Below are 27,618 nucleotides of genomic sequence, written 5' to 3'. Positions count from 1 at the left end.
CAAGACCACATATCACCTTCTGATTGGCCATCTGTAAGTCCTGACTGAATCTGCTGGACTTCAAATTGTGGTTGAAGCTTGAAAGAGTAACATGCAAGAAATTACACCTAAGAATTGCCAGCCTGAAGGTTGATTTGGAGCAAGCAGTGGCAGACATTGAGTGCTACTATATGTACATTAAACATTTGGTTTGTATGTGCTGAAAGCTGTAAATGATTTACTGATAGATTAAAGTATGCGCTGTTCAAGTTGTAACAGTATTTATGGCTAGATTAGGTAATACTGTAGAGTTATGGCAGTAATAATGATAATAAAACAGAATATTAATACATATACGTGCATACACCTAATATACTGTATATACAAATTTCACAACTGAAACAACTGGCATAATCATACTCTTTTTAAAAATGGACAATTGACTAAACTCAGACTCACATGTTAACATGAAGACATACCCTAAATAATGGATTTACTGGATGTCTAAAATGTTTGAAGTATAATTGTAGAATACATTAATTGCAACACTATGGCAGTTTTACTAAAACAGATTCTGTGTTATTTGTGCACTAAAAAAAGTTTCATTGTTGAAAATTCCACCTAGTAAAAATATTGTATAATCACATTTTACAGTATACTGATAACTCTCCCAAAGAAATTTCTTGAAGGAGACACATACCAGTTTTCATGTCTTCAGATGATCACCTTTTCGGAGATGATCAGCTAAATCTTGTCTCTGGCACAATCTGTGGTCGAGTGCTTTTATTAGTTCATCAATGGCAATGGCAGCAGAATGTTTATTTTCTTCATGCCATTTTAATAACATTGTTTTTGCTTGTTTTGTTGTATTGCGGATTTCATTGGTTCTAATGATATCTATTATACATTCTTGCAAATCCAACATTCTAGCCAAATGAACCCATCTATATCCGATTTTAGAACTGATAAAATCAAGGGCTTTCAGCACATCTGTAAATAAAGTTTAAAAAAATTATTTTTTCATAATAGATACTGATATTTTTCATTTATGCATAAAATATATCTACCAAAATAGCAGTGAAAGGTTTAAATATTTAATAAACAGTTGGTATCAGATTAAATAAATGCATTACATTTCAATGCTATCTAATTATAAATAAATAACTATTGCAAGCTATGCACAGAGCGATTCCAAATATCCCCCCCCCCACCACCAAAAAACTAAAAGTTATTGTACACCTCAAACCTAAATATCCAATAAACATGAGCCTGAAGGTTGATTTGGAGCAAGCAGTGGCAGTATTGCCATTGGATGTTGCATGTGCTGCCATCGATATGTGGCCTCACTGACTTCAGCTGTGCAAAGGCAAAAGGACATTTCAAACATTGAGTGCTACTATGTGTACATTAAACACATGGTTTGTATGTGCTGAAATATACACTGTACGTGATTGGTCGGAAAAGTTCTCGGCCTCGATCATAAATGGTGACACTATGGGAAATTTTTTTTTTCTAAGTTAGTACATCTGTCATAAGCATCCATGTGAAATTGCAAGTCATTCTATGAAATAGTTTTTTTATACAGCTGTCAGAAGCCAAAGTGTTATCTGTATCCTTTGAAATGGATAAAGGTTATCGTGCGGTTAAAAAATTCTATGTAAAAGAAGGTTTAATGTCAAAAGAAATTCATTCAAAGTTCATAAAAGTTTATCGGCACTCTTCTGCTTCATTTTCAACAATTAAGAAATGGGCTGCCGAGTTTAAATGCAGCTGTATCAGCCTTGAAGAAGATCCACAAGAAGAACGTTCAAAAACTGTAACAACACCAGAAATCATTGATCAGTGCACGATATGGTATTGGATGACCACTGAGTTAAAGTGAATGAAATATAGGCATTTCAAAAGAACGTGTTGGATATACTTTGCATGAAGAATTGCAAATGAAAAAGCTGAAAAAGCTTTGCACAAGATGGGTGCCCCGCAGATCAAAAATGCACTCACATGAAACTCTGAACAGTGCTTGGAGCATTTTAACAAGAATAAAACTGACTTTGTGTGTCGATTTATTACTATGGATGAGACTTGGATTCACCAGCACACACCAGAATCCAAACAGCAGTCAAAACAGTGGACAGAAGCCGGTTGTTCAGCACCAAAGAAGACAAGGTAACGGCATTGGTGTTTTGAGATGCTAAAGGCATTTGGTTTATTAATTATCTTGAAAAGGGTAAAAAAATAACCAGGGAATATTATTCCGATCTTTTAAGCAGACTAGACGAAAAAATTCATGAGAAAAGACCCAGTTTGCAGAAGAAAAAAACATCGTTCATCAGGGCAATGCACCTGCCCACAAAGGTGTTTTTGGCAATGGGAAAATTAAGGGATCTGCACTATGAATTGTTGGAACAGCCATCCTATTCCCCAGATTTGGCTCCCTCTGACTTCTATCTCTTCCCAAAACTAAAAATCTTCCTCGTTGGTCAGTGCTTTTCTTCAAATCAAGAGGTAATTGCAGCTGTGGAGGGGTATTTTGCAGATCTTACTGAAAAGTGCTACAGGGACGGGATAATGGTACTGGAGCATCGCTTGAATAAATGCATTAATCTTAAGGGAGATTATGTTGAAAAATAAAAAAAATTTTGAAATTATAAATTTATTTTTTCATTGTTAGGCTGAGAACTTTTCAGGCCACCCATGTATATATATAAATGATGTGAAAGAAGTGACAAATTTGTAATAAATAACATTAAATATGATATTATTATCTGAGACATCCAGGGAGTAGAGAACTCATCGAGAAAACTATACATCACCCATATCACCCATACCAGCTGTCATACCTTCCCTTAAATTCATTCACACTAGATGCACTCACTACCCCTAAAGGCAAACTATTCCATTTATTCACTGCTCTGTGAGAGGAAAAACTTAGCTCTTACCCTTTTCTTGACTGCGAAAAAACTTTCTTGGATGCCTAGGTGTTCTCTCCCCCACCTTCTATATAACAAAACATTTCATCAGATGATATCCTATAACACACATTTAGAAGTTTATTAGAGATCTCTATCATATAATCTCTCTTTCACCAGAGGCTATGTTCCACATACTCAGACTCTGTCCTGTAATCTAAATCCCATAATCTGGATATAATCTTTGTAATCCTTCTTTGCACTTTCTACATCTTTATCCTCTTGGAACATGAGAGACCAAATCTGCACATACTAATCCATGTGGTCTTATCGAGGCCTTATAAAAGGCCTTGATAAGAGTGTAATTAATTAATTGATGATGATCAATAGTTATTCTACCCAGTGCAGGGTTAATGCCTCTCCCATTACAGGAGGTTTGGGTCTACTACTCCCATGGTGACCCAGTCCATATTGGGAGAGTATCTATACTTCGGTGAAGGTGGAAGACAATCACAAACATCCATGCGTATGCAGGATTAATTAGCATAAATTTTTTATAAAATTTAATTTATGCTAATTTAGCTTATGATAATTAATTTAGGCTAGCGCAAAGCAATCGTATCGATTGCACTAGGTTACCATAAAGCAATCATATTGCTGCTTCTTCATTATCAAGGCATGAATCGTTATACCTGTAAATAAATATGAATAATTTCTTTTGCACATTATATTTTTGTTTTTGATGTATAGCATTAGTAATACGTATAATATCTACAGTGTTTTGTATCTATTAAGAGAATATTGATGTAAGTACTGACAGACATACGATTCATCTAGTAAACAGATGACATAAACTTACAGATAAATACAGTACATTATGGTAAATGCATTTTCACTTCCTTATGATTTTCTCTAGCTTACTTTATTATAAGAATATAGTAATACATACAATACAAAATGTGTTAATTGACTGTGTTATCGGTAAGGCTTCCAGTCAACAGCAGGATATTATTATTTAAGTTTTTGGGGAGTGAAAAGTTATATGTCGATGTTCAAACAATTCAGGGGGGGGGTGTTCCCCTAACCCCCATGTTGTTCAAGGGTCAATATATACTGACAGTGGCCAGTTATATTTTCTACTTGTGAAGTTTTTTTTTTAATTTTAATTTAATTTTTTAAGTTGCTTTGAGAAAGCCAATGTTGCATTCCTTGCAAAAGAAAAACTGAATGTATGTTCAAACAGCAAAGGATAATGATCCATACAGTAGTCAAGTAACTAATGCATCTAGGAAGAAAGGAGACACAGCTGTCAGTTTCTTTTATAGTGGCATGTATTTTTTTGATGTTGGCTGTTCAAGTGCAATCAAAACGTACCTGTGCCTGAGCTATGAGACCAAATATTAAAAACAAAAGAATCAATGTCCTCTTGAGCTACCCTCTAAGACAGTAGTTCTGAACCTTTTTTTGCCTGACATCCCCTGCTCAATTTTACACTAAGTTAATGACTCAATAAGATCATTATAATATATTATTAGGCAAACCTAAATTACCTTCAACATATTTCAACTGATAGTTAATTAAAAATCAACGGCCTTGATACAAATTAATTTTTACTCAAAAAAGATGTAAACTTACTGTATTTAATAAACCAATCATTAATGGCTACCCCGAGCCTGATCAGATCTTGCTAATTTTTCAATCAGGTTCAGTGTTCGACAAACGAATTCTCAAGTCTCCTCTTTCACTTATTTGCAATCCATTTCTCTGCTTAGCTAACAATTGCAACACGATGCTGAATCCTTTCTCAACTAAGAATGAAGGAAAAGCAATAAGCAATAATTTTATTTCTTGATAAGACTGTGGCTGCACTGCAGGGATACTTGCATTGCATTTTGGTCGGAATCTTTCATATCCACGCTCTTGAAATTGTACTTGAACTTCAAAATCATTTTAAGTCAATAAATTCTTCACACAAATTTGGATGAACAGAAGGGGCATCAGAAAGAAATGGTTTTATGACCCAATCAGGTATTTTAAGAATACCCGATCTAGATATAATCTTTGTCAAAGTCTTTGAATCTGATAATCAATTTTTTCAGTGTCAGAAGATGGGAACAATAACAATCCAAATCTGTATCTAATAGTAAATTAGCATCTATTATTTGTAGACTTGGGAACAGCAGAAAATCTCGTCTTACAATGCTCTGCTTGTAGAATGTTAATTTGCTGATAACAGCATTTATAATTCCCTTAGCTTTAATAAGAATCATACTGCTTCCCTGCAATTTGATGTTAACCTCATTTAATTTGGTGGAAATATCAGAAAGATATGCAATGTCCACCTTTTCTTTATTTACATGTGTTCTTATCAGATGAATTAAGAAATTCCAAAACAGTATCATAGAGATCATTAAAGCATTGCAGACAGTTCCATTTGAGAGTCATCTAACTTCAATGTGAAGCAAAAGTATGCTCAAACTCTTCTTCATTTTCATGGCAAAATTTCCGAAAAATACAGGTATTCAATGACTGGGCTTTTATTTTATTCACTGCTTTAATAACATCATCCAGTCTTATGTGTTCTACTGTTAAGATATTTTGAAGCTAAGTGTTGTCTATGAATGCAGTGAATTGTAAAAATATTTGGAACTGCTTCTTTTAAATGTGACGACCAATCATAGCTGGTGCTCCATCAGTTGCACATGCAATAATATTTGTAAGAGAAGTATACGAGTTTATAAGACGTATAAGAAATATATGCGAGAGGTATAAAAGTCTTACAGTGGCTGCACTGCATAGTTCAGAAGCCATGGACAGAGGAACGAATTCCAGATGATTGGATTAGAGCTCTCATAGTACTCATATACAGGATGGTTCAAAACTCCATGTACGAACTTTAAGGGGAGGTAGAGAACATCAAAATCAACCATATTCACATAGGAAAGCATGACCAGAAATGCCACCGGAAGGTACTAACAGGGACACAAAGATACAGAAATAACACAAGGCAGTAAGTAGTGTAAAAAACTTCATTAGGCATAACTGAACAGTTCAATAGTAGTTGGATACATAATATTGTTTCACATCAGGTGCTCAAAGTTACGACCATTAGCAATGCCGATTCTTGCCACGAGGTCCATATCAGAGGCAACAGGCATTTCATACACCACAGCTTTAAGGTTCACCCACAGAAAGAAATTGATTCTCGATAAATCAGGTGAGCATGGGGGGTGGGGGCATACGACAGGTCCACCACACCCAATCCATCAAGCCCAAAAGGACCTGTCAAATATTGATGCACAGAAATGCCAAAATGGACTGGAGCCACGTCGAGTTGGAACCACATCCGCTGACACACAGTCATTGGAGCATTTTCCAGTAAATCCGGCAGAACTTCTTCCAGAAAGGGCCAATACTTCCGGGAGTCCAGTTGGGATGGTAACAGATATGGGCCGACTAAACAGTCAGGGACGATACCTGCCCATACATTAATAGCGAAGCATTGTTGTGCAGCATGTGATCGCAGAGTGTCTGGGTTCTCATGGTCCCACACCTTCGCAGGTAAGTGAAACATCATCCGTCAACAAAACACAAGTTGGAAAATCCAGGTCTACGGCACATTTCTGCAGAAACCACTGCACGAATTCCACATGTCGAGGATAATCTACGGCCATCAGTAACTGGACCTGTTGCAGATGAAATGGATGTAAGGACTCAGAGTGCAAAATGCGCAATACACTGGATCAAGATACTCGTATAGCAGAGGAAATAGCAGGTGTTCTTGTCTCTGGATTATTGTCCATTGCATGCAATAACTCCTCTTCCATGGCGGGATTTTGTGTCGATTGTGGCCGCCCACTATCATGCTTGCAATCCCTGAATGATCCATAGTCACACAACTTCTGATGCAAATGCGCAAACATTTGGTGATTCGGTACACATTTGTTTGGGTATCTCTTGCAATACATTTGTACAGCAGTTCGTCCATTACCGTCAGCTAATCCATAAACAAGGTGCATGTCTGCCATTTCAGCATTTCAAAATCGACGAATGTTCTTCATACGACATCAAAAGCTTGAATGAGGAAGCCCCAACTGCTCACCCGGAGCGCTGCCGAACAGCGCCACCTATCACTTTCAGGTGCCGTTTCCAGTTATGCTTTCCTATGTGAATATGATTGATTTTGATGTTCTCCCCCCCCCCCCCCAAAGTTTGTACATGGAATTTTGAACCACAATGTATAAAAAGGGAAATAAAACTGAATGCGAGAATTACGGGGATGTTTCTCTACTGAGTTCCTGGTAAGATTTACTCAAGTATACTTGATAAACGGTTCAGAAGGATTGTGGAAGAGAAGCTTGGTGAAGAACAAGATTTTCTTCACCATTCTTTTCTTCACAGATTTTCACTTTATGACAAATAGTTGAGAAATCATGGGAATATAACAAAGATCTGTATTTAAGTTTTCCAGATCTGGAAAAGGCATATGACAAGGTGCCAAGAGGGAAGCTGTTCAAAACACTACAGTTGTATAGTGTCAGTGGGGCATTATATCAAGTGATACTTAGTCTTTATTTGAGTTGTAAGTCAGCAGTTAGAACTGAATGAAGTACAGGAAGATGGTTTAATGCTAAATTTGGTGTTACACAAGGATGTACATTATCCCCTCTGTTATTCATCATGGATATTGTGAAGGAAAGTGGCATTAAACCTGATATCAAAATTGGTGATGCTAATGTCAGCTCTTTGCTAAAGCAAAGAGCTGACATTATGCAGATGATGTTATACTTCTAAATAAATCTCCTACAAATCAGCATGATTCCCTGACTAAATTGAATAGCTGTTGTAATAGATATGGTATGAAGGTCAGCAACAACAAGACAAAGACAATAAAAATAGGCAGAAGCATTGAAAATATCAACTGCAATGTGAATGGAGAACCTATAGAACAAGTAAAACATTTCAGCTACTTGGGCACAATTTTTAGTGAAGATGGTAAACTAAGTATGGAAATAGACAACAGAATCAACAAAGCTGGTATGGTGGGAAGTCAAATGATTAAATTTATATGGAATAAGAGAGAAATTAGTCAAAACACTAAATTAGCTGTATACAAGACAGTGTTCAAACCAATTTTAACTTATCGATCTGAGAGACCTGAGAAAGATTAAGGGAATAAACAGATGGCATCAATGGCAATATCATATTAAAAACGAGGATATTAGGAAAGAACTTGACATTGTCAGCATCCAGGAATGCATTAGCAGAGCTAATCCCAGGTGGTATGGTCACTTAAACAGAATGGAAGATGAAAGATTAGCAAAACAAGTGTTCTCTGCCAGGTTGGTAGGAAAAATACCCATAAGAAGATTAAGATATAGGTGGATTGATATGGTAAAAAGTTGCTTAGAACAGTGCTTCCCAAACTGTGGGCCATGGCTCCCTTAGGGGCAGTTACTTTTGTTGTGGGAGGCCGTGAAATAATGAAAACAAATTTAAAATGTTTTAAGACTAAGTAGGGTTTTTTTTTATCTTAGAAGAAACATTTCATGTGCTTGTACCACAAATGCACAATAAATCTATGTATAACAAATATAACCACATTGCCACCAATCGGTGAGAGTGATCATAGGGTCTTAACTTGGGAGGTGGCTAAAGGTGTAGAATTTTCAATTAAGACAGGGTACGTGTGGAATTATCGGGCTGGAAAGTATGACAAGCTTAGGAGTTTGATTGGTTCAGTGCCATGGCATGTACAACTGCAAGGACTAGAAGTTGATAGTGCATGGGAGGTAGTTAAGAAGTGCTTGCATGAAGCAATGGCTGACTGTATACCTAGAGTCCGAATAATAAATCAAGTAGGGGTTAAATGGATGAATAACACTATTAAGCTTGAGTTGCAAAAAAAGAAACAACTATGGAGGGAATTTAAGGAGAAGGGTGACCGGCAGGTACATGAACGGTATAAAGCGCAGGCCAGAAGGGTGACGAGTGTGGTAAGAAAAGCAAAAATGGATTACGAAAGAACATTGGCCATGCAGGCTAAAGAGAATCCTAAACAGTTTTTTAGATATGTAGCAAGTAAAAGGAAAAATGTACATGGCAGATTGATTTTAAAGAATGCCGATGGTAGTGAGGTAACTGAATCAGTTGAGATAGTTGAGTTACTGAGTGAGCACTTTGCAAAAGTATATCATCCAGGTGGTAACATTGCAGAAACGAATAAACCAGTAGATTATACGGGAATTGTGGTTAATGAAGTGGAGGTGAGTAGTCTATTGCATAACCTCAATGTCAATACATCTGTGGGATTGGATGGTATACCAGCTCGTGTTGTACGAGAAGCAGCTAAAGAATTGTCAGTACCCTTGACCATTTTGTTTAATTTGAGTCTCGGGTCTGGGTTAGTCCCGAGCGGGTGGAAAGAGGGGAAAATAGTTCCACTGCATAAAGGTGGTTCCAAGACTGCTGTTGTAAATTACCGACCGATTAGCATATCAGGAATCATTGTCAAGGTCTTAGAGAAAATAGTCAAGAGGAAAATACAAGATTGGATAGAAGAAAATGGGATACTGTATCGGGGACAGCATGGTTTTGTGAAGGGTAGGTCATGCCTCAGTAACTTGCTCACGTATTATAACACAGTGACGGCTGAACTGGATAAGGGTAATGGGTTTTCGGTGATTCTACTGGACCTTGCCAAGCCCTTTGACAGGATTCCACATGGAATTGCAGCATATGGGAATGAACATAGGGTTGGTGAGATGGATAGGAGGGTGGTTGACGGAGAGATATCAGAGAGTGGTTTACTCGGGAGTAGAGTCCACAAGACGGCCTGTGACTAGTGGTGTGCCACAAGGATCTGTTCTTGGACCACTGCTGTTTAATTTGTTCATAAATGATATAGGAAATGATCTGAGAGGAACAGCTCATTTGTTTGCGGATGATGCGAAGTTGGGTAGGGCAATAGTGAATGCAGATGACGTCAAAATTTTGCAGGATGATTTGGATAGATTGGAGGTCTGGGCCAAGGAGAATGGATGTCAGTTTAATGTGGCAAAATGTAAGGTTATGCATTTTGGGGTGAAAAGATTGGCGGCAGTTTACTGCATTGGTGGAACCGTGCTCCAGGAAATTGATGAGGCACGAGATTTAGGAGTGTTGGTAGATAAGGAATTGAAATTTAGGGGACACATTGCAAAAGTGACCAAAACAGCTCATCAAATCACTTGGTTGCTGAAGAATACGTTGACAAGCAGAGACAAGCAGGTTATTGTTCCTCTGTATCGAGCCTTGATAAGACCCCATCTAGACTACTGTGCTCAGATTTGGTCACCTAGGTTTCTTCTTGATGGGGAGGAGGTGGAGAGGATCCAGAGGCGAGTGACCAAGATGATAGCAGGTCTGTGGAATGAACCGTATGAGAACAGGTTGAGGATTTGTGGGTTGCAAAAATTGGTTGATAGGCGGAGGAGGGGAGATATGATTGAGACATTCAAATTACTGAAGGGTTTCTATAAAATTAATTCAGAAGATATTTTTGAGAACAGGGCTGGTTGTGGGAGGACTAGGGGACATCCATGGAAACTGGGCAAAAGTGTGGTTAGTAAAGGTGTTAGAGCTGGGTTCTTTACTTTTAGAGTAGTGAATGAGTGGAATGCGCTCCCTGAGTCTGTGGTGGATGCTGTGACAGTGAATGAGTTTAAGGCGAGGTATGATAGATACTGTATGAATGTCAAATAGTTGTGATTAATATGATTTGGGGCCTTCCTCGATGAGTCTAATGACTCCATGGAGTTGCCCGTAATAATAGTAATAGTAATATAATAGGTAGATTTATTATATTATATAATAGATAGCCGCACGGTTAGCCTAGTGGCTATGCGCTTCGCAACTATATGCCTGGAGAAGGAGTGCCCTAGGTTCAATTCCCGTCGATGACGTGAGGAGCTTAAGGATCTTCCTCAGCCATAGCCAAGTTAGCCGGTCTTGGGAGTGGACAGTAGGGTTTCCCCCCAGTTTATCTGGGGTTTTTCATCCCGCAAGCAGGCAAACCGGCCCCGTGAACACACACACGGATTACAGTCATAAATATCTCCCTTAGGGGATGCAGCAGAGGAGTGGAGAACCGGCTGCATTAATACGCCAGTAACTCCCTCATTAGGAAGGGACTCAACTTGTCCTAGGACAGATGAGAGGGATAGATAGATAGTTGTGATAGTGAAGTGTCAAATGTGTCATTGACTAATGAGAGTCTAGAGAAAGACGAAATAGAGGTGCTTAATATATTACAGAACCTTAGTGCTAACACCGCCATTGGGTTAGATGGCATATCGGCCCATGTGTTACGAGAATGTGCAAGAGAATTAGCGCCTCCTCTAACGAGGCTGTTTAATTTAAGCCTCAGTTCTGGTAAAGTACCAATAGAGTGGAAAGAGGGGACTATAATTCCACTGCACAAAGGAAACTCTAAGACTGAGGTTGCAAATTATAGACCAATCAATATATCTAGAGTGGTGGTTAAGGTTTTGGAGAAATTGGTAAAAATTAGAATTCATGACTGGGTGGACAGCAATATGATACTTTATAAGGGACAACATGGTTTTGTGAAATGTCAGTCCTGCCTCAGTAACTCTACTGTTACTTTCTATGATAAAGTAACAGTAGAGTTGGATAAAGGAAATCCTTACTCAGTGATACTGCTGGAATTTGCAAAGGCATTCAACAAGATTCCACATGGAACTCTGTTGCATAAATTAGAGCAAATGGGTATGGATCCTCTAATCCAAATATGGTTATTTGGATTAGAGGAAGGCAGGAACTATTAAAACACTGGTTCATCAGGCCCACTCCTTTTGTTCTTCAGACGATCTTTTACAGAAAGAACTACAATATATAACTTCTTCCTTTCCATCTAATGGTTATAAGAATTGCTTCATTAAAAGAACTTTGAGTAGTTTTAATATACCTTCCTCTTCAAACACAGAAGAAATAACGCTTATTCCTATCCCTTATGTACAATGCATCAGTGAACGTATAGCAAAAGTTTTAAAACCACTGAATAGTTTTGTTGCCTTTCAACCGTTTAGAAAAATCTCCACCTTTCTCACTTCTCCTAAGGATAAGCTTCCACATCTTAATCATCCAGGTGTCTACCAGATTCCATGCTCTTGTGGATTATCTTATTTCGGACAAACGGGAAGATCTGCCTCTATTCAGCTAGAAGAACACCAATCTTATATTGAATACTTTAAACCTGAAAGGTCTGGACTTGCAGAACATGCCATCTTCACTAGACATAAAGTTCATTCGAGAAAGACAAAAGTTCTTCACAAAAGTCAGTTCCTTATGAAACGCCTTTATAAAGAAACATGTGAAACTCTACTTCATTCTCCTAACTTAAACAGATCCGACGGCTTACATCTATCCCCTTTATGGGAGATAGAACTTTACAAATCAGCTAATCTTTCCTAACTTTTTATTGTATTTATTTTTTTATTTTTTTTAAGGAAATTTATTGACCTTTTTAGTTATCTTACACCAGCTACTTAGGTGGTGCTGTTTGGAATTGTCAGTTATTGTTTAATTTGAGCTTAATATGTACTGAAGATGCCTGTGACACACAGGCGAAAATTATACTATTAAATAATCTTTGTACGTGAGTTTTTTCCGTTATTAATTTTGTATCAATAACAAGTAGAGCAACATCATTTACCTCACACTTATTTAACCAATAAAACTGGTCAAATTTTTTGGCTGAAACATTGACATAATTGCACACAATCTTAGCTTCATTTACAAATATCTCAGCCTTTGCATCAACAAGGATCTCATTTGCTCCTTGCAGTTGCTTATTTAACATATTCAGCTTTTCAAAGTTATCTGTCAAATAGCTCACAAATGCTTGACCATCAACTGTTTGTAAGAGTTTTTCATTTCAGGTTTGCCATTCAAAAACTCACTAAGAATATCAACTAGTTCCACAAACCTTTTCAGGCAATTCCCCTGTGACAGCCACCTCACCTCTGTGTGAAGCAATAGTCTTACATGGTCAGCAGTTTTATCCTCACAGAATTGTGTGAAAAGACACATTTGGCATTAGCTTTGATACATTTTATAATTGAATTCAATCTCATTTAAAACAGGTGAAAATTTTTTTGGAAACTAAATTTTAAAAGTCTACTGTCACAAGCAGAGAAAAAGAAACAACGAAATATGAAAGATGTTTGTGTTTCGAACTGTCAAACAAACCTAGTACAACTGAGGCAAAGTGTTCATTTTATTTAAAATGATAGTAGCACAACTTTTGGGTAACCAGAAAACTAACAAGTAAAAATGTTACATAAAAAAATGCCTGCTAGCATAAAAAACACTGACAATACATAAAAATTCTGATTTTTAATTTTATGAATAGTCAGACGGCTACAACTGTATAGTGTATAGTATGAACTATTACTAATAATTTCTCATTTCTTTGTGTTTTAAACTTTAAGTTACCTTTTACCCCTGAAGATGTAAGTCAAATGACCTACGAAACTTGTCGGGTCTTTTATTAATCATTGTGTCTTATATAGCTTATTAAAAAAATGTGGTCCAATTACCGGAATATGCCATGTGAAAAAAAAATTAAACAAACTTGCTTCATTGTTTCTACAACAAAAACTGCACAAAGTTAAATTGGAACTATTTACTTTACAGAAGCGACAGATGCTATGATCTAACCTTAACACACTTATGCCATCAAGTATTTATGCTGACTGCTGTACTAGTGTTGCCAGCATTTTTTTCTCAGAAAGTTAGGGTTGCAACATTGATAATTTATTGCCAACAATGGTGATTTTTTGATTATATAAGTGATGATGTGACGATTACAACTTCATTTTATAATTGTCTCCATGTGGGGCGTAGGCCTCACATTGGAAAACACTGTTCTCGGTGTTCAAGAAAAAAGTTGGCTAAGTTAGGTGGATAAGGGTGAGCCCATTGCTGTTCCTTCCTGTTGTTTGTATATTTTACCTTTCCATGTGAAGTAATCTGATGTGATTGCAAATTTGAATAATTCCACAATATCAGATGGAAATTTTCGGTTAACAATTCTACTGTCTCTTTGTGAGAGATATTAGTGAAGGGAGTTGAAGTTTATTAACATGCTATATCTGAGAGTTTAATGTCTTTTATTCTTGGGTGTTGGGTTTTGATAAAAAAAAAATTCTGTGGAATTTTTTTTTTTTTATCAAAGAAGCTGAGTGGCCTGAGGGGACGGAGAAGGTTAGACAGAAATCTTGATATTTTATACATGGGGCTGCTCACAGAATCCACAATAGGTCTAATTGGACAGTTGCTTTTATGTAATTTAGGTGATCCATATATTCTAGGAGGTCATCCCTGGTATGTTTTCAGTCTTTTGATGGTTTCCTGATCTATGGATGTTGCTTCGTCCAGTAACTTGAATTTTTTGAACTATCTTTTGGTAGGATCATAATTAAGCTGGGAGTATGTATTGTGATCTCGAAGAATAAATTAATTTTTCAATCGTATGACTAGTATCAAAGATTACAGTGACAGTATTTCATTTTAAGGTGTTCAGGGCTTTTAATTCTGATGATGGGATGTTCAATTCTGATAGTTTGGCATCATCGATCACTTTTGCTATTTCAAAAAGTAGTCTCTTGGCTTCAATACTAGTCAGATGACTGGTGTTCCTTTCAATTGTTATCCTCAATTGTATAAAATAAATTTATATTTAATTTAATTACAGTCCAATAACTTTTAATCCTTATACATAGAGGGATTCCAATGTAAGCATGCACATCGTTTTTTTTAAAATGTAATTCTGATTGTTGTTTAATAACTGTAGTGATGATGTCTTCTGATACTTAAGAAGAAATATTTACATATTAAAAAGTTAATTACTATGGCATACATGTGAATTTTTGGTTAGGTATTACCAAAGAACTAGTTAAATATCTTAGTTAATTTTGGATTTCTATGAACATAAAAAAAAAAAAAGAGCAATATCAAAAATTAAAGAATTAACAAAATCGGATCACAGTTTCAGTCTTACTTGGGATGGTGGAGTACTATTAGAAATAAAGGATATTTCAGTACTGTTGTTTATTCAGATAATGCAGTTTTTAACTTAGGATTTAGTTCACATACCTGGAAAACGATCTCAATTAATATTCATATTATGATGCAAACATTTGGAAAGTGAAAGCTCAGTTGAAAATTTGTTCTGCTTTAATCATGCCATTCGTTTAGCAGATGAAGATTTTATAAAACTGCAATAAATAAGAAATATATTTAAAAAATTATTTTCTGGAGTGAAATTGTATAGTCTCAGGAGTTGGGGAAAAAATGTCTCTAGTCCAGAGACCAGAAAAATAGCCAAGTTCAGAAACCCTAGTGAACACCAATTTTATATCCAATAGATTAAACAGCATAAATCTATTCTTGCCAAACATAGAATTAATAACACTAGCCAGAGGATCCAGATTTGTAGTGATGTTTTCTCCCTGGTGCAGGACACCAGAGTGTATGGAGGATTTGAAATTGGAAGTGATCATTATTTAATCTTGAGTAGGATAAAACTGAATTGCATATTGAAAAGAAGAACATGTAAGAAAGTTTTAAAGCGAATTAAAGTTGAACAGCTCTCAGATGTGAACTATAGACTAAAATACAAACATTATTCAAGAAAAAATTAAACAGTTTGAGAACAGGAACCAAACCTTGGACAGTGACAAGCCCTGAAGAAAGCACTGATTGATTCAGCCAGAGAGGCATGTGGTGAGGTTGTTTGCAAGGATAGAAAAATCAGAACACCAAGGTGGACATTGGAAGTTAAAGAGGCAGTGAAGGAAAAGAAGAAAGCATATCAAAAGTTCCTGGCAAATAAGTCAGTTTATGCTATTAGAGAATACAGAGGCAAATGTAAGAAAGCTAAACACTGTGCAAAACTAGCTAAACAAAAGTCATGGGAAAACTCTGGTAAGATATTCTGGAGGTTGTTGAAGAAGCTCAGAAATGGAGGAAAGAGTGCTGTAAAAGGAATAAGAATGATAAAGGTGACATGAAAACTGGAGAAAAAGATATCCTTGAAGTATGGAGTAATTACTTCGAAAAATTGCTAAATGAAACAAGCAGCGATGACAGCACAGTGGTAATAAACACAGATCAGGCATGCAGTCACGAATACATATCCATACTTGAAGTAGAAAAACCATCAAAAGCCTGAAATGTGGAAGGGCAGCAGGTATAGATAATATTCAACCAGAAATGCTCAAGTATGGAGGTATAAAAGTCTTACAGTGGTTGCACTGCATAGTTCAGAAAGCCTGGATAGAGGGACGAATTCCAGATGATTGGAGTAGAGCTCTCATAGTACCCATATATAAAAAGGGAAATAAAACTGAATGAAAGCATTACAGAAGTATTTCTCTATTGAGTGTTCCAGGTAAGATATACGCAAGTATACTCGAGAAATGGTTGAGAAGTATTGTGGAAGAGAAACTTGGTGAAGAACAAGGTGGATTCAGGCCAAATAGAGGCTGTCAGGATGAGATTTTCACTTTACGACAAATAGTTGAAAAACATGGGAATATAACAAAGATCTGTATTTAAGTTTTGTAGATCTGGAAAAGGCATATGATAAGGTGCCAAGAGAGAAGATATTCAAAACACTACAGTTATATGGTATTAATGGGGCATTATATCAAGCAATACTTAGTCTTTATTTGAGTTGCAAGTCAGCAGTTAGAATTGAAGTAGGAAGATGGTTTAATGTTAAATCTGGTGTCAGACAAGGAAGTACATTATCCCCTCTGTTATGCATTATCTATATGGATCACATTATGAAGGAAAGTGGCATTAAACCAGATTTCAAAATTGGAGATGTTAATCTCAGCTCTTTGCTTTATGCAGATGATGTTATACTTCTAAATAAATCTGCTACAAGTCTGCAAGATTCCCTGATAACTGTTGTAATAGATATGGTATGAAAATCAGCAATAAGAATAGAAAGACAATGAAAATAGGCAGAAGTTTTGCTTCTGCCTATTTTCATTGTCTTTCTTTGAATTTCATTGTGAATGGAGAACCTATAGAACAAGTGAAACATTTCAACTACTTAGGAATAATTTTTAGTGAAGATGGTAAATTAAATATGGAAATAGCAACAGAATCAACAAAGCTAGTATGGTAAGAAGTCAACTGAATAAATTTATATGGAATAAGAGAGAAATTAGCCAAAACATTAAATTAGCTGTATACAAGAGTCCAAACCAATTTTAACTTAGGGATCTGAAAGCTGGGTCAGAAGTAAAACATTTGACCAAAGATTAGAGACTGCAGATATGAGAGTCCTGAGAAAGATTAGGGGCATGTATATGGCATCAATGGCAATATCATTAAAAACAAGGATATTAGGAAAGAACTTGACATTGTCAGCATCGAGGAATGCAGAGCTAATCTCAGGTGGAATAGTCACTTAAACAGAATGGGAGAGGAACGATTAGCAAAACAAGTGTTCTCTGCCAGGTTGACAGGAAAAAGACTCAGAGGAAGACCAAGATATTATTATTATTATTATTAGTCACCTTCAGGGAGTCCAAAGACTCATCGAGGGAGGGCATCTACTCTACAACTCTGCTTCCACCACTCACAATCCACCAATTGACCGCAACTACACCAACGCCATCTACTGCCGACCGCCACCACTGGTATTTCCACAGACAATCACAAACGTCCATGTCCATGGTGGGATTCGAACCCGCAGCCTCTTGACTGGAGAGCAGACACTAACCACTTGACCAGCCTGTCTGGCCGAGTGGTTAGAGAATGTTGGAGTCTTGACAGGTAACAGACTGATTTGGAGGAAAATTGTAGATAGGAAGTTAGTAATGATGTAAATTTTTCATGTAGTACTATCATATCCTGTACATCCCTTGAAGGTATATATCAGGAATTCGATGATAATGCCAGAGGATCCTTTATAAAGTAAACTTTGTACATAGAAGAATCTACAAATTCAAACATGTTTCCAAAGAACGTGTTTGAATTTGAAGAATTCCAAAGATTCTTCATGGTTCCACTCAACCTTAATTATGGACTATCCATATCCAAAATTTAGGAAACTGTTATTACCAACAGTATTTCTTATTAATTTTTTTTTAAAGATCTTAATAGTGTAAATAATTTACAATCTAACATCCCTGATGTGATAATAACTAAGAGGACTAGAGTTACAAAAATAAATAACAGCCTTTTAGATTTATTTATGGAAATATTTGAGAATGAAATCTTGGCACTGACTACCTTACATCATATCGTCATATTGTTAAAGGTACCTGGGGCATAACTATAAACAGTAAATTACACAATAACCACAGTAATTAACTTTAATGAAATGAAAGTACAGATGAAAGTCTTCTCCATAGAAGCAGGTTTAAATATGAATGCCTTTTCAAAGAAAGTTGTGAAGCCCTTTTACATTGGCCAAATCAGAATCGGAACGATTGTCTTTCTCTCTCGAAAGTTTGGGAGATTCTTATATTATGTAACCATCAAAAATAGTTTTTAATGATATTATTTATTAATATTAATTTCTAGCATGCATCAACAGTTTTAATTGGTAAATCACTAACAGCTGTATGTGCCTTGTGTTCCCGTTCCTTTGATTTGCTTGTTTCAGTAGCAGGGATGAAGGAGGAGGAAAAGAAACTTGTTCTGTGGGTTTCAAGGTGTACTGTGAAGGGATGTTGGGAGGTGGCTGTATGTGTTACAATGGGTTTAGTAAAGAGTGGGGGAATTATTGATGTTGTTTCAGATGAGCATTTTCCATGAAAATATTTGTAGAATATTCAAATTGCAGAGACTAAACGTCTATGTGAAAGTGGGGGGGATGGGGTGAGTCGGTAAGAGACGGATCATTTATCAGTCTAATTGCTCTCCTCTGTATTGAGTCAAGCACAAGCAGTTTGAGGGAGCTTTTAGGAGCTCCACTCCAAATGTGAGAACAGTATTCAATAGCTGAGCAGATTTGTGATTCGTATAAGGTTAACAGCTGTTTTGAAGTGAAGTAACATCTTGAGCAAAAGATAAAGCCTAGTTTTTTTGGAAGCTGGGGATGCAATGGTTGTGATGTGTTTATGCCAGGAGAGGCCTGATGTCATGGTAATTCTGAGAAGAGAAATTTCATCTTGTCTGAGGATTTGAGTGTTATCAAAAATAATACTGGGGGAAAATGGTTCTTTTTTGTGGGAAATAAGACAGAACTGAGTTTTACTAGCATTGAAGTTGACGAGGTTATCTGAGCCCCATCGGAGGATGTTTTGGAGGTCTGTGTTAAGGGAAGTTGTGGTTGATGTTCTGTGGGTTGAAGTGAGTTGTGTAGGGTAAGGTTTTTCAAATGAAAGGGAGTGCAATGTGCTGTCAACTGCAAAACTGTGTATTGGGTTGGAGGTCAACTGAAGTAGGTCATTGATGCATCGTGAGAGAACTGAACCTTGTGGGTCCCCAGCATTAGTTGGATAGTGGGAAGATAGGGAACCATCTACCATTACACATAGTGTGTGTCTAGACAGGAAGCTGGTAATCCATTTGCAGAAGTCCTAAGACAGATGGATTACTAAGCCTTTGTGCCAGACCCGGTCAAAGGCTTTAGATATATCGAGTGCAACTACTTGAGATTTGCCAAATTTTTCCATGATATATGTACAGAGATGGATGATATACAGGGTGTTCGGGATAAATTTGACATATTTATAATTAATTATATTTTTCCGTAAGTTACATGTATTAACACACACTTCTCTTCATTTAAAAGTTTGGACCCTTCTTCATTCATATACAAGATGTCAGAAAGGATGGATAGCTGGAACCCACCTGAATCATGGAAGAGAATAACTTGTATCATGATGATTCGTGCCTGCCATCAAAATAAGGATATTACGACTGCTGCCCAATGCTCTCTGAATACAGTAAAAACAATCAGGCATGAACTAGAGACTTGCAATGGTGACTACGAGGATGTAGCAAGAAGAAAGATCCCTAGTAGACGATCTGATTGCGTTCGTACAGCAGAATTCCTCGCAAATCTGCAGGAACAGGTGTTGAAGAACCCTGGCATTGGAATTCGGGCTTTGTTCGTGGAGTTGCTAACTGTAGTCAAGCCCTGGATAACAAGGGTAGCCAATGGTAGGCCGTATGTATGGCAGCAGGATTCGGCCCCTTGCCACACCTCTGGGAAAAGTCAAAAATGGTTGTCTGAAAATTTCTACGACTTCACCAGTCCAAATGTTTGGCCTCCAAACTCCCCAGACCTTAACCCCATGGATTATTTTGTATGGGGTGCAGTTGAAAAAGACACCAATCGCACTTCCAGTAATACAAAAGCCCAGTTAATGGATAAAATTAAAACAGTTTTTGCGGCCCTTCCCAGGGAGACTGTAGCATCAGCTTGTTCGAGGTTCCGAAGCAGAATTGAAGCTGTGATCGATGCTAATGGTGGTTATTTTGAGTAAATCTTGTTGATAGTATTGTAATTAACTCTGCCTGTAATGTTTTTTTGTCAATTCATTAAATTTAATAGATACAAAGAAGATTTTCTTTTTCCTTACGAAACTGTCAAATTTATCCCGAACACCCTGTATGAGAGCAGGTCACCAGTTGATCAGCATCGGCGGAATGCATACTGGTGGTCGCTTAATAGCTGGGTACCTTCAAGGTAGAGTAGTAGTTGAGAATTGATGTTTTCTCCATCACTTTAGGATTTAGGATAGGATTGAGGTGAGTGAGATAGGGCAGTTATTAGATGGCAGTGATTTGTCTCCCCTTTTTGGGAATGGGTTGAATATAAGCCAATTTCCAGGCTTTGGGATATATACCAGAGGTGTCACATAATAATAATAATTTTATAAAGACAGCTGGTCAGAGCAATAGGTCGATAATTATTTGCTTGTGTTTGGATCCTTTCCTGGTTTTGGGATAGCAATTATAGCTGACTTATACCAAGAATCCAGAAACTCTTCCTCTGCAAGTATTCTATTGTATATTAAGAGAAGGAGATCCATAGATTATTATTACAGGCAACTCCAAGGAGTCGACAGACTCATCTAACATCATGTCAAGAACAGCTACTTGACATTCACACAGTATCTATCATACCTCGCCTTGAACTCATTCACAGTCATGGCACCCACAACAGACTCTGGTAGCTTATTCCACTCATTCACCACTCTCCAAGTAAAAAACCTAGCTCTAACACCCTTGCTAACCACACTCTTGCCCAGCTTCCATGTATGGCCCCTAGTCCTCCCACCACCAGTCCTATTCTCAAAAATATCTTCTGAATTAATCTTATAGAAACCCTTCAGTAATTTGAATGTCTCAATCAAATCACCCCTTTTTCGCCTATTAACTAATTTCTGCAACCCACAAATTTTCAACCTGTTCTCATAAGGTTCATTCCATAGACCTGCTATCATCTTGGTCACTCATCTCTGGATCCTCTCCACCTCCTCCTCCCCATCAAGAAGAAACCCTGGTACCCATATCTGGACACAGTAGTCTAGATAGGGGTCTTATCAAGGCTTGATACAGAGGAACAATAACCTGTTTGTCTCTTCTTGTTAAAGTATTTTTCAGCAACCAAGTGATTTGATGAGCTGATTTAGCCCCTTTTGCGATGTGCCCCCCGAACTTCAACTCCCTATCCACCAACACTCCCAAATTCCTGGCCTCATCAATCTCCTGGAGTATGGTTCCACCAATGTGATCTACTACTGCTAATCTTTTCACCCCAAAATGCATAACCTTACACTTTGCCACATTAAATTGACATCCATTCTCCTTAGCCCAGTCCTCCAAACTATCCAAATCATCCTGCAAAATTTTCACATCCTGTGCACTCACTATTGCTCTGCTTAACTTTGCATCATCAGCAAACAAATGAGCACTTCCTCTCAGATCCTTTCCTATATCATTAATGAACAAATTGAACAGTAGCGGTCCAAGAACAGAACCCTGCAGCACACCAATAGTCACAGGCTGTCATTTGGACTCAACTCCTGAATAAACCACTCTCTGATATCTCTCCATCCTATCCATCTCACCAACCCTATATCCATCCCCATATGCTGCAGTTTACTGATTAGAATTCCACGTGATATCCTGTCAAAGGCCTTAGCAAGGTCCAGTAGAATCACTGTAAATCCATTTCCCTTATCCAGTTCAGTCGTCACTGTGTTATAAAATGTGAGCAAGTTACTGAGGCATGATCTACCCTTCACAAAACCATGCTGTCCCCCATACAGTATCCCATTTTCATCTATCCAATCCTGTATTTTCCTCTCGACTATTTTCTCCAAGACCTTGACAACGATTCCTGATATGCTGATCAGTCGGTAATTTACAACAGCAGTCTTTGAACCTCCTTCATGCAGTGGAACTATTTTTCCCCCCTTTCCACTCCCTTGGGACTAACCCAGACCCAAGACACAAATTAAACAAAATGGTCAAGGGCACCAACAATTCTTTAGCTGCTTCACGTATGACACAAGCTGGTATACCATCCAATCACACAGATGTATTGACATTGAGGTTTTGTAATAGACTATTCACCTCCACTTCATTCACCACAATTCCCATATAAGCTATTGGTTCATTCATTCCTGCAGTGTCACCACCTTGATGATATACTCTTGCAAAGTGCTCACTCAGTAATTCCACTATATCAACTGATTCGGTTACCTTCCTACCATCGGCATTCTTTAAAATCATTCTGCCATATACATTTTTTCTTTTACTTGCAACATATCGAAAAAATTGTTTGGGATTCTCTTTAGCTTGCATGGCTAATGTTCTTTCATAATCTGCTTTTACTTTTCTTACCACACTCGTAAGATGTGTGGTAAGAAAAGACACTGATATCCATCATAGATGATGGTGGATATCAGTAAAAGAGCTCTTCTTTCCTCCTTAACAAATGGTTGATTGTATGGCTCAAGTCCATTGATAGAAAAATGCAGCCTTTGTTTCTCTTGCTGCTCCTTCAGTATTAAAAATTCAGGAGAATGTGAAGTTATTGCTGAGATTCTGGCAAAATTTTCTCCCAAAGTGCCCTGCAATAGCTTTGGGACAGCAATAATACTTCCATTATGGTATAAGGTACACAAACAGTGTGTTCTATTAAAAGAAACACGCATATTAACCACAGTGAAAATTATTTAATTGTAAATATTTCATCCTAAGTATCTTAGGACATCATCAGTACAGTGATTTAAACAATAATAGAAATAACATACAGTTAGGACGCATGATTACAATAGAATCTCATTAAACGTGCGTAACGTGTTACAGAAGTTAAAAAAAAAAAAAAAAAAAAAACACTAATAATAATTATTTTACACAATTTTGTATGACAATTTCCCATACTTTGGGAATAGTAAGAACATCATTACGGTTTAAATTTGGTCTGCGTAGTAAGGCTTCAGAACTTTCTTTATATAAACGTTCATGTTTATATAAAGATCTATGTAAAAGTTTAGACTTTTCCCAATGGATCCTATGGCTTGGATTTTCAATTCCATGTTGAGAGAGGCCAGATTTCTGTGGTTTAAAAAGACGAATGTGGTCTTGATGTTCCGAGATGTGTTTCTGAACAGACCTGCCTGTCTGTCCAAAGTAAGACAATTTGCATGAGCATGGAATCTCATAAACGTCAGGCAACATCAAAGGTGAGAGTTTGTCCTTAGGAGACGGTAACAAGTTGTAAATTTGGTTGACAGGTTTGTAAGTAGTGGCAAAGTTGTATTTCTTCATAATTTTAGAAAGACGTTTGGAGATGCCTTTGACGTAAGAAGTCCATAGGGAATCCTATGGACTTCTTCTATCCTATGGTCCTAAGATACTTAGGATGAAATATTTACAATTAAATAATTTTCACTGTGGTTATGTGTGTTTCTTTTAATTATGATCTCACCACAGGTTTCGTTATTTAAAAAAGTGTGTTCTACATCTATCTTTCATTTGCCAGATTTTATCCCATACAATTTTTACACTGGTCATTTAATTATCGATGAGGTAAATTGGATCCAAGATGTGTTTGACTCTGACATCTCACATAACATGCTTTTCCTGAGCATGTTTAAAAGCTGTTAGGTTAGATGTAGTGGGGTATCTACGAAATATACTCTGTTGTTGATCTTTTTTGGCATTCTGGGTTCCACTAAGGCTTTGAATAGAGTGGAGATTGAGATGTTCTTGGAATGGAGGCTGTCGCTGCCTGGACAATGCAGTCTGTTACATACTTCACTGCTTCATCGATAGGGGTTTGACTAATGATATCAGCATTAAATTTTGCAAGATAGGAAAAGTGTTCTAGTCAATCTGGTCCATTTTCCATATGGGTATCCATGTAGGGAGATGTAGGTCCTGTGAAGACATTGTGCAAAGAACAGGAAAATGATTGCTTCCATATATGTTCTTTTTTGATGTCCCATGTGAGCAGTAGAAGAATGAAAGGGGGAGCAAATTGCAAAATTGATTGCAGAATATGAGAAGGTAGGAATGTGGAAGAAAGTAACGACTCTATTATTCAAAAGGGAGAGATCATTATTGTCAAGGATTCTTTCAATGATTCACCCTCATCTATTTGTGATGGCACTACTCCACAGAGTATTGTGACCCTTAAAGATAGTTGTTGGAAGTTTTTCCACTTAGTTGTACTATAAATTAAAGACACCAAGAAATTATATACTTGGATAAAGGATTAAACTTCTGCATTATTTCAACCTAAGTATGACCTCTGGGTTTGACTCTCATAATAAAGGTCCCATAAAATGGTCTGGGTAGTGATTCTTCCTATAATGCATAGCATTATACAGCAAACAAATTTTGTTTGCTTACACTTGGATAAAGGATTAAACCAAGTATATAATTTCTTGGTATCGTTAATTTATATGACCCTTAAAGTCACCCATATGAAGTATAGGTTGAGGAAGTTGCAAAATAAGGTTATCAAGATCAATTTATCTCACTCTGTGGTAAATAAATTGAACATACTGTAATAAGAAATCCCACAGATAGGCGAAATGCTACTGCTTCCAGAGCAGTATTAATTTGGGCATGATGGAAAGGAGTATGACTCCCCACTAAGATAGTTACTCCTCCATGAGCAGGACCACCTCTAGTTCTGTCCTGTACAACGGTGAAATTCCTTAAGGTACAGTCCTCAATGGGTCTTAAGTATGTTTCTTGTAGAGAGAAAAATTTGTTTCTGCAACAAAATGTTGCTATTACCGATATTCTCGCGAAACCCATGACAGTCCAATTGTAAAAATTTTCCTGTTGTTTTTGCTTTATAGAATTATCTGGTTTTCCAGGCAGATGAGGGCTTACCTTTTTCAGGTTTATATATAACAATTGTTTTTAGGAGGTATGGACAGCCAGTGTCCATCTCTTCCTCTGCTAAAATATTCAATTTATCTGATGTGTCAGAATCAGTTGGCAAGTTTAATTTACTTTCAGGATGACATTTGTATCCATCACTACAGCTGCTAAGGATTAACAGACTATACCCTAGATCACTGGCATAAGATCCATTGGAAAAAAGCCACATTACTTCACTGAAACAAATTTAAATTCGAGAGGCTTTACCTCAAATCTGCTGCGGCTCTTACCAACTGTCCCTACCTAAACAAATACGGTTGTATCAAACTGCCTGTCATACGAGAAACCCTCACTGGCAGACAAGTCAGCCCAACAGCCAAGGACACCCCAACAGAAGCTAATAGGTGACATAATTATAGGAGTTTAGGTAATCCTGTATCTCTCCTGTTCCATCTCTGTTACTGAAGCGTGCCTGCATGCACATGTTTAATACCATTGTATTAATCCCTGAAGATGTCGATTTAACTTAACCACATAACCGGCCATTATGGATAAAATATGCATCCTCATATGATTTGTATCCATCATATATTTCAATTTTAATATGCACTTTGCATCCATGATAACCTTGACGTCTATAGACGTCTTGGCTGGTAGCGTGGTTAAGCGATATATCTAGGAAGAAATAATTAAATATTTTTAGTTATTATCTAGTCTTTGTTGTCAGTTTCCTTAAACAATCCCATACTGGTAAATAATGTTTAGTTTTCTTTTCATATCCTTTTAATTTTCAGTTTTACCTACTAGCACTAGCAAAGAATGAGTATTCGCACTTATTCTTCTAAAAAAAAAAAAAAAAAAACACTGCTTATATTTATATTGTATGGTCTTGAAAATTTTCATCTGTATTCCTAAAACTTTGAAGATCATACCTACCTCAGCTGTCTCCCCACCTCCTTAGAATCCAGCTGACTATCTGCACACAGTAGCAAATTCCCATCAATACTAATTCTTTTCCTGCAATGTCCATTGATTTTTAGTGTCGTTACATTCAGAAACAGTTAAGCCAACACTAATTAGCATTTGATCATAGAATTACTGTTCAAGTCACTTGCAGAGAATCTGTATCAGATGTATCCCTAAACACTAGCCCCAACTTATCAAAACAACTGGATATCTCCCTCTAATCCATTCCCAATATCACTAATACACAACTTAAATAAGGGCTTGAGTACAGAATTCTGTGGTACACCACTGATCAAATTCATTCATTCTTAGAGACCAAGGGATTCCCAATGGGGTTAATCGACTTGAAAGAGGGGGGGGTCAATATATGTTAATTGATTGATTAAGGTTGATAGGCAATTATAATAATGATGAATGATTTAAAAATACCAGTACATATTATATAAATTTTCAGTTTTGACAATTTTGTATTGCCAAGTGACAGAACCATCCGGCAAACATGATTGTTTATCATACATGTGTGTCACACTGTAAGTAGTCAACAGACGATGTACTGTCACAGTTAATCTCACAGTGCTACAACAGTTATAATCTAAACATTTCACAAATTGCCTATCGGACAATTTGCTATCATACACAAACCAACTGAAGAAACTAAAAGAACACTAACATAATTTCAAGATCATTATTATGATTGTACCAGTTTCTTCAGAACACTAATGTGATTTCAAGATCATAATTATGATTGTACCAGAATGGATTCTACAATCCTTTGATTGTGGTGTATGTATCTAAAGATAATAAATGTATCTAAAGATACATTTATTTCACAAGATTTAATTAAAATGGCAGATTTTTAGAGTTGTCTAGATAGCAAGTAGATTTCTCTAGATAGCAGAGAAGTGCTAACATAACAATTTTGCAATTGTGTGTTGATGTTAAATGTCAGTACATGCAAAATTCAGATTCAAGATTAGAATATTCGATTTAAGAGTTGTTTGGGTGGAGCTTTTAAAAAAAAAACAAAAAACATGCATGCTTGAGAATACTTGAGTCCCCAGAGTATATAAAGATCCTTATGCCTGCACTTTGGCCTACTTTGGACAGACTGGTAGATCAGTTAACATCTTCCTGAAAAGAACACAACAATTACACTCACGATAATCCATATAGCAAGTCAGGATTGGCAGACCGTGCTCTGGATTCTCCTTTGCATAGCATCAGATGGAGGAAAACATCTTTATAACACAGGAATTATGGGTCCGAGTGACTATTTTAGAATCACCCATGAAGCACTCTCCTAACCTCAAGTATGGTTGTATTAATTTACTTAAGATGTAAGAGAATATCATTTTAAGCCCTGATAGTCTGACTT

General features: G+C 36.9%; 1 protein-coding gene across 1 annotated transcript in view; it reads right to left on the bottom strand.

Moving 5' to 3' along the window:
* Positions 1-441: 441 nt before the first annotated feature.
* The window catches only part of LOC150096345 (FAS-associated death domain protein-like), a 45,212-nt gene continuing 18,035 nt past the window's right edge, over positions 442-27,618 (bottom strand). Inside the window, exon 3 of the mRNA XM_090408994.1 lies at positions 442-969. Coding sequence (XP_090265120.1) covers positions 686-969 — 284 coding nt within the window. The 3' untranslated portion in view covers positions 442-685. The remainder of the gene's footprint in view (positions 970-27,618) is intronic.

This window comes from Typopeltis vanoorti, chromosome 19 (genome assembly GCF_054136105.1).
Source record: "Typopeltis vanoorti isolate ZY-2024b chromosome 19, IOZ_Tvanoo_1.0, whole genome shotgun sequence".
NCBI lineage: Eukaryota > Metazoa > Arthropoda > Arachnida > Uropygi > Thelyphonidae > Typopeltis > Typopeltis vanoorti.
This window is presented reverse-complemented; position numbering and strand designations above follow the sequence as displayed.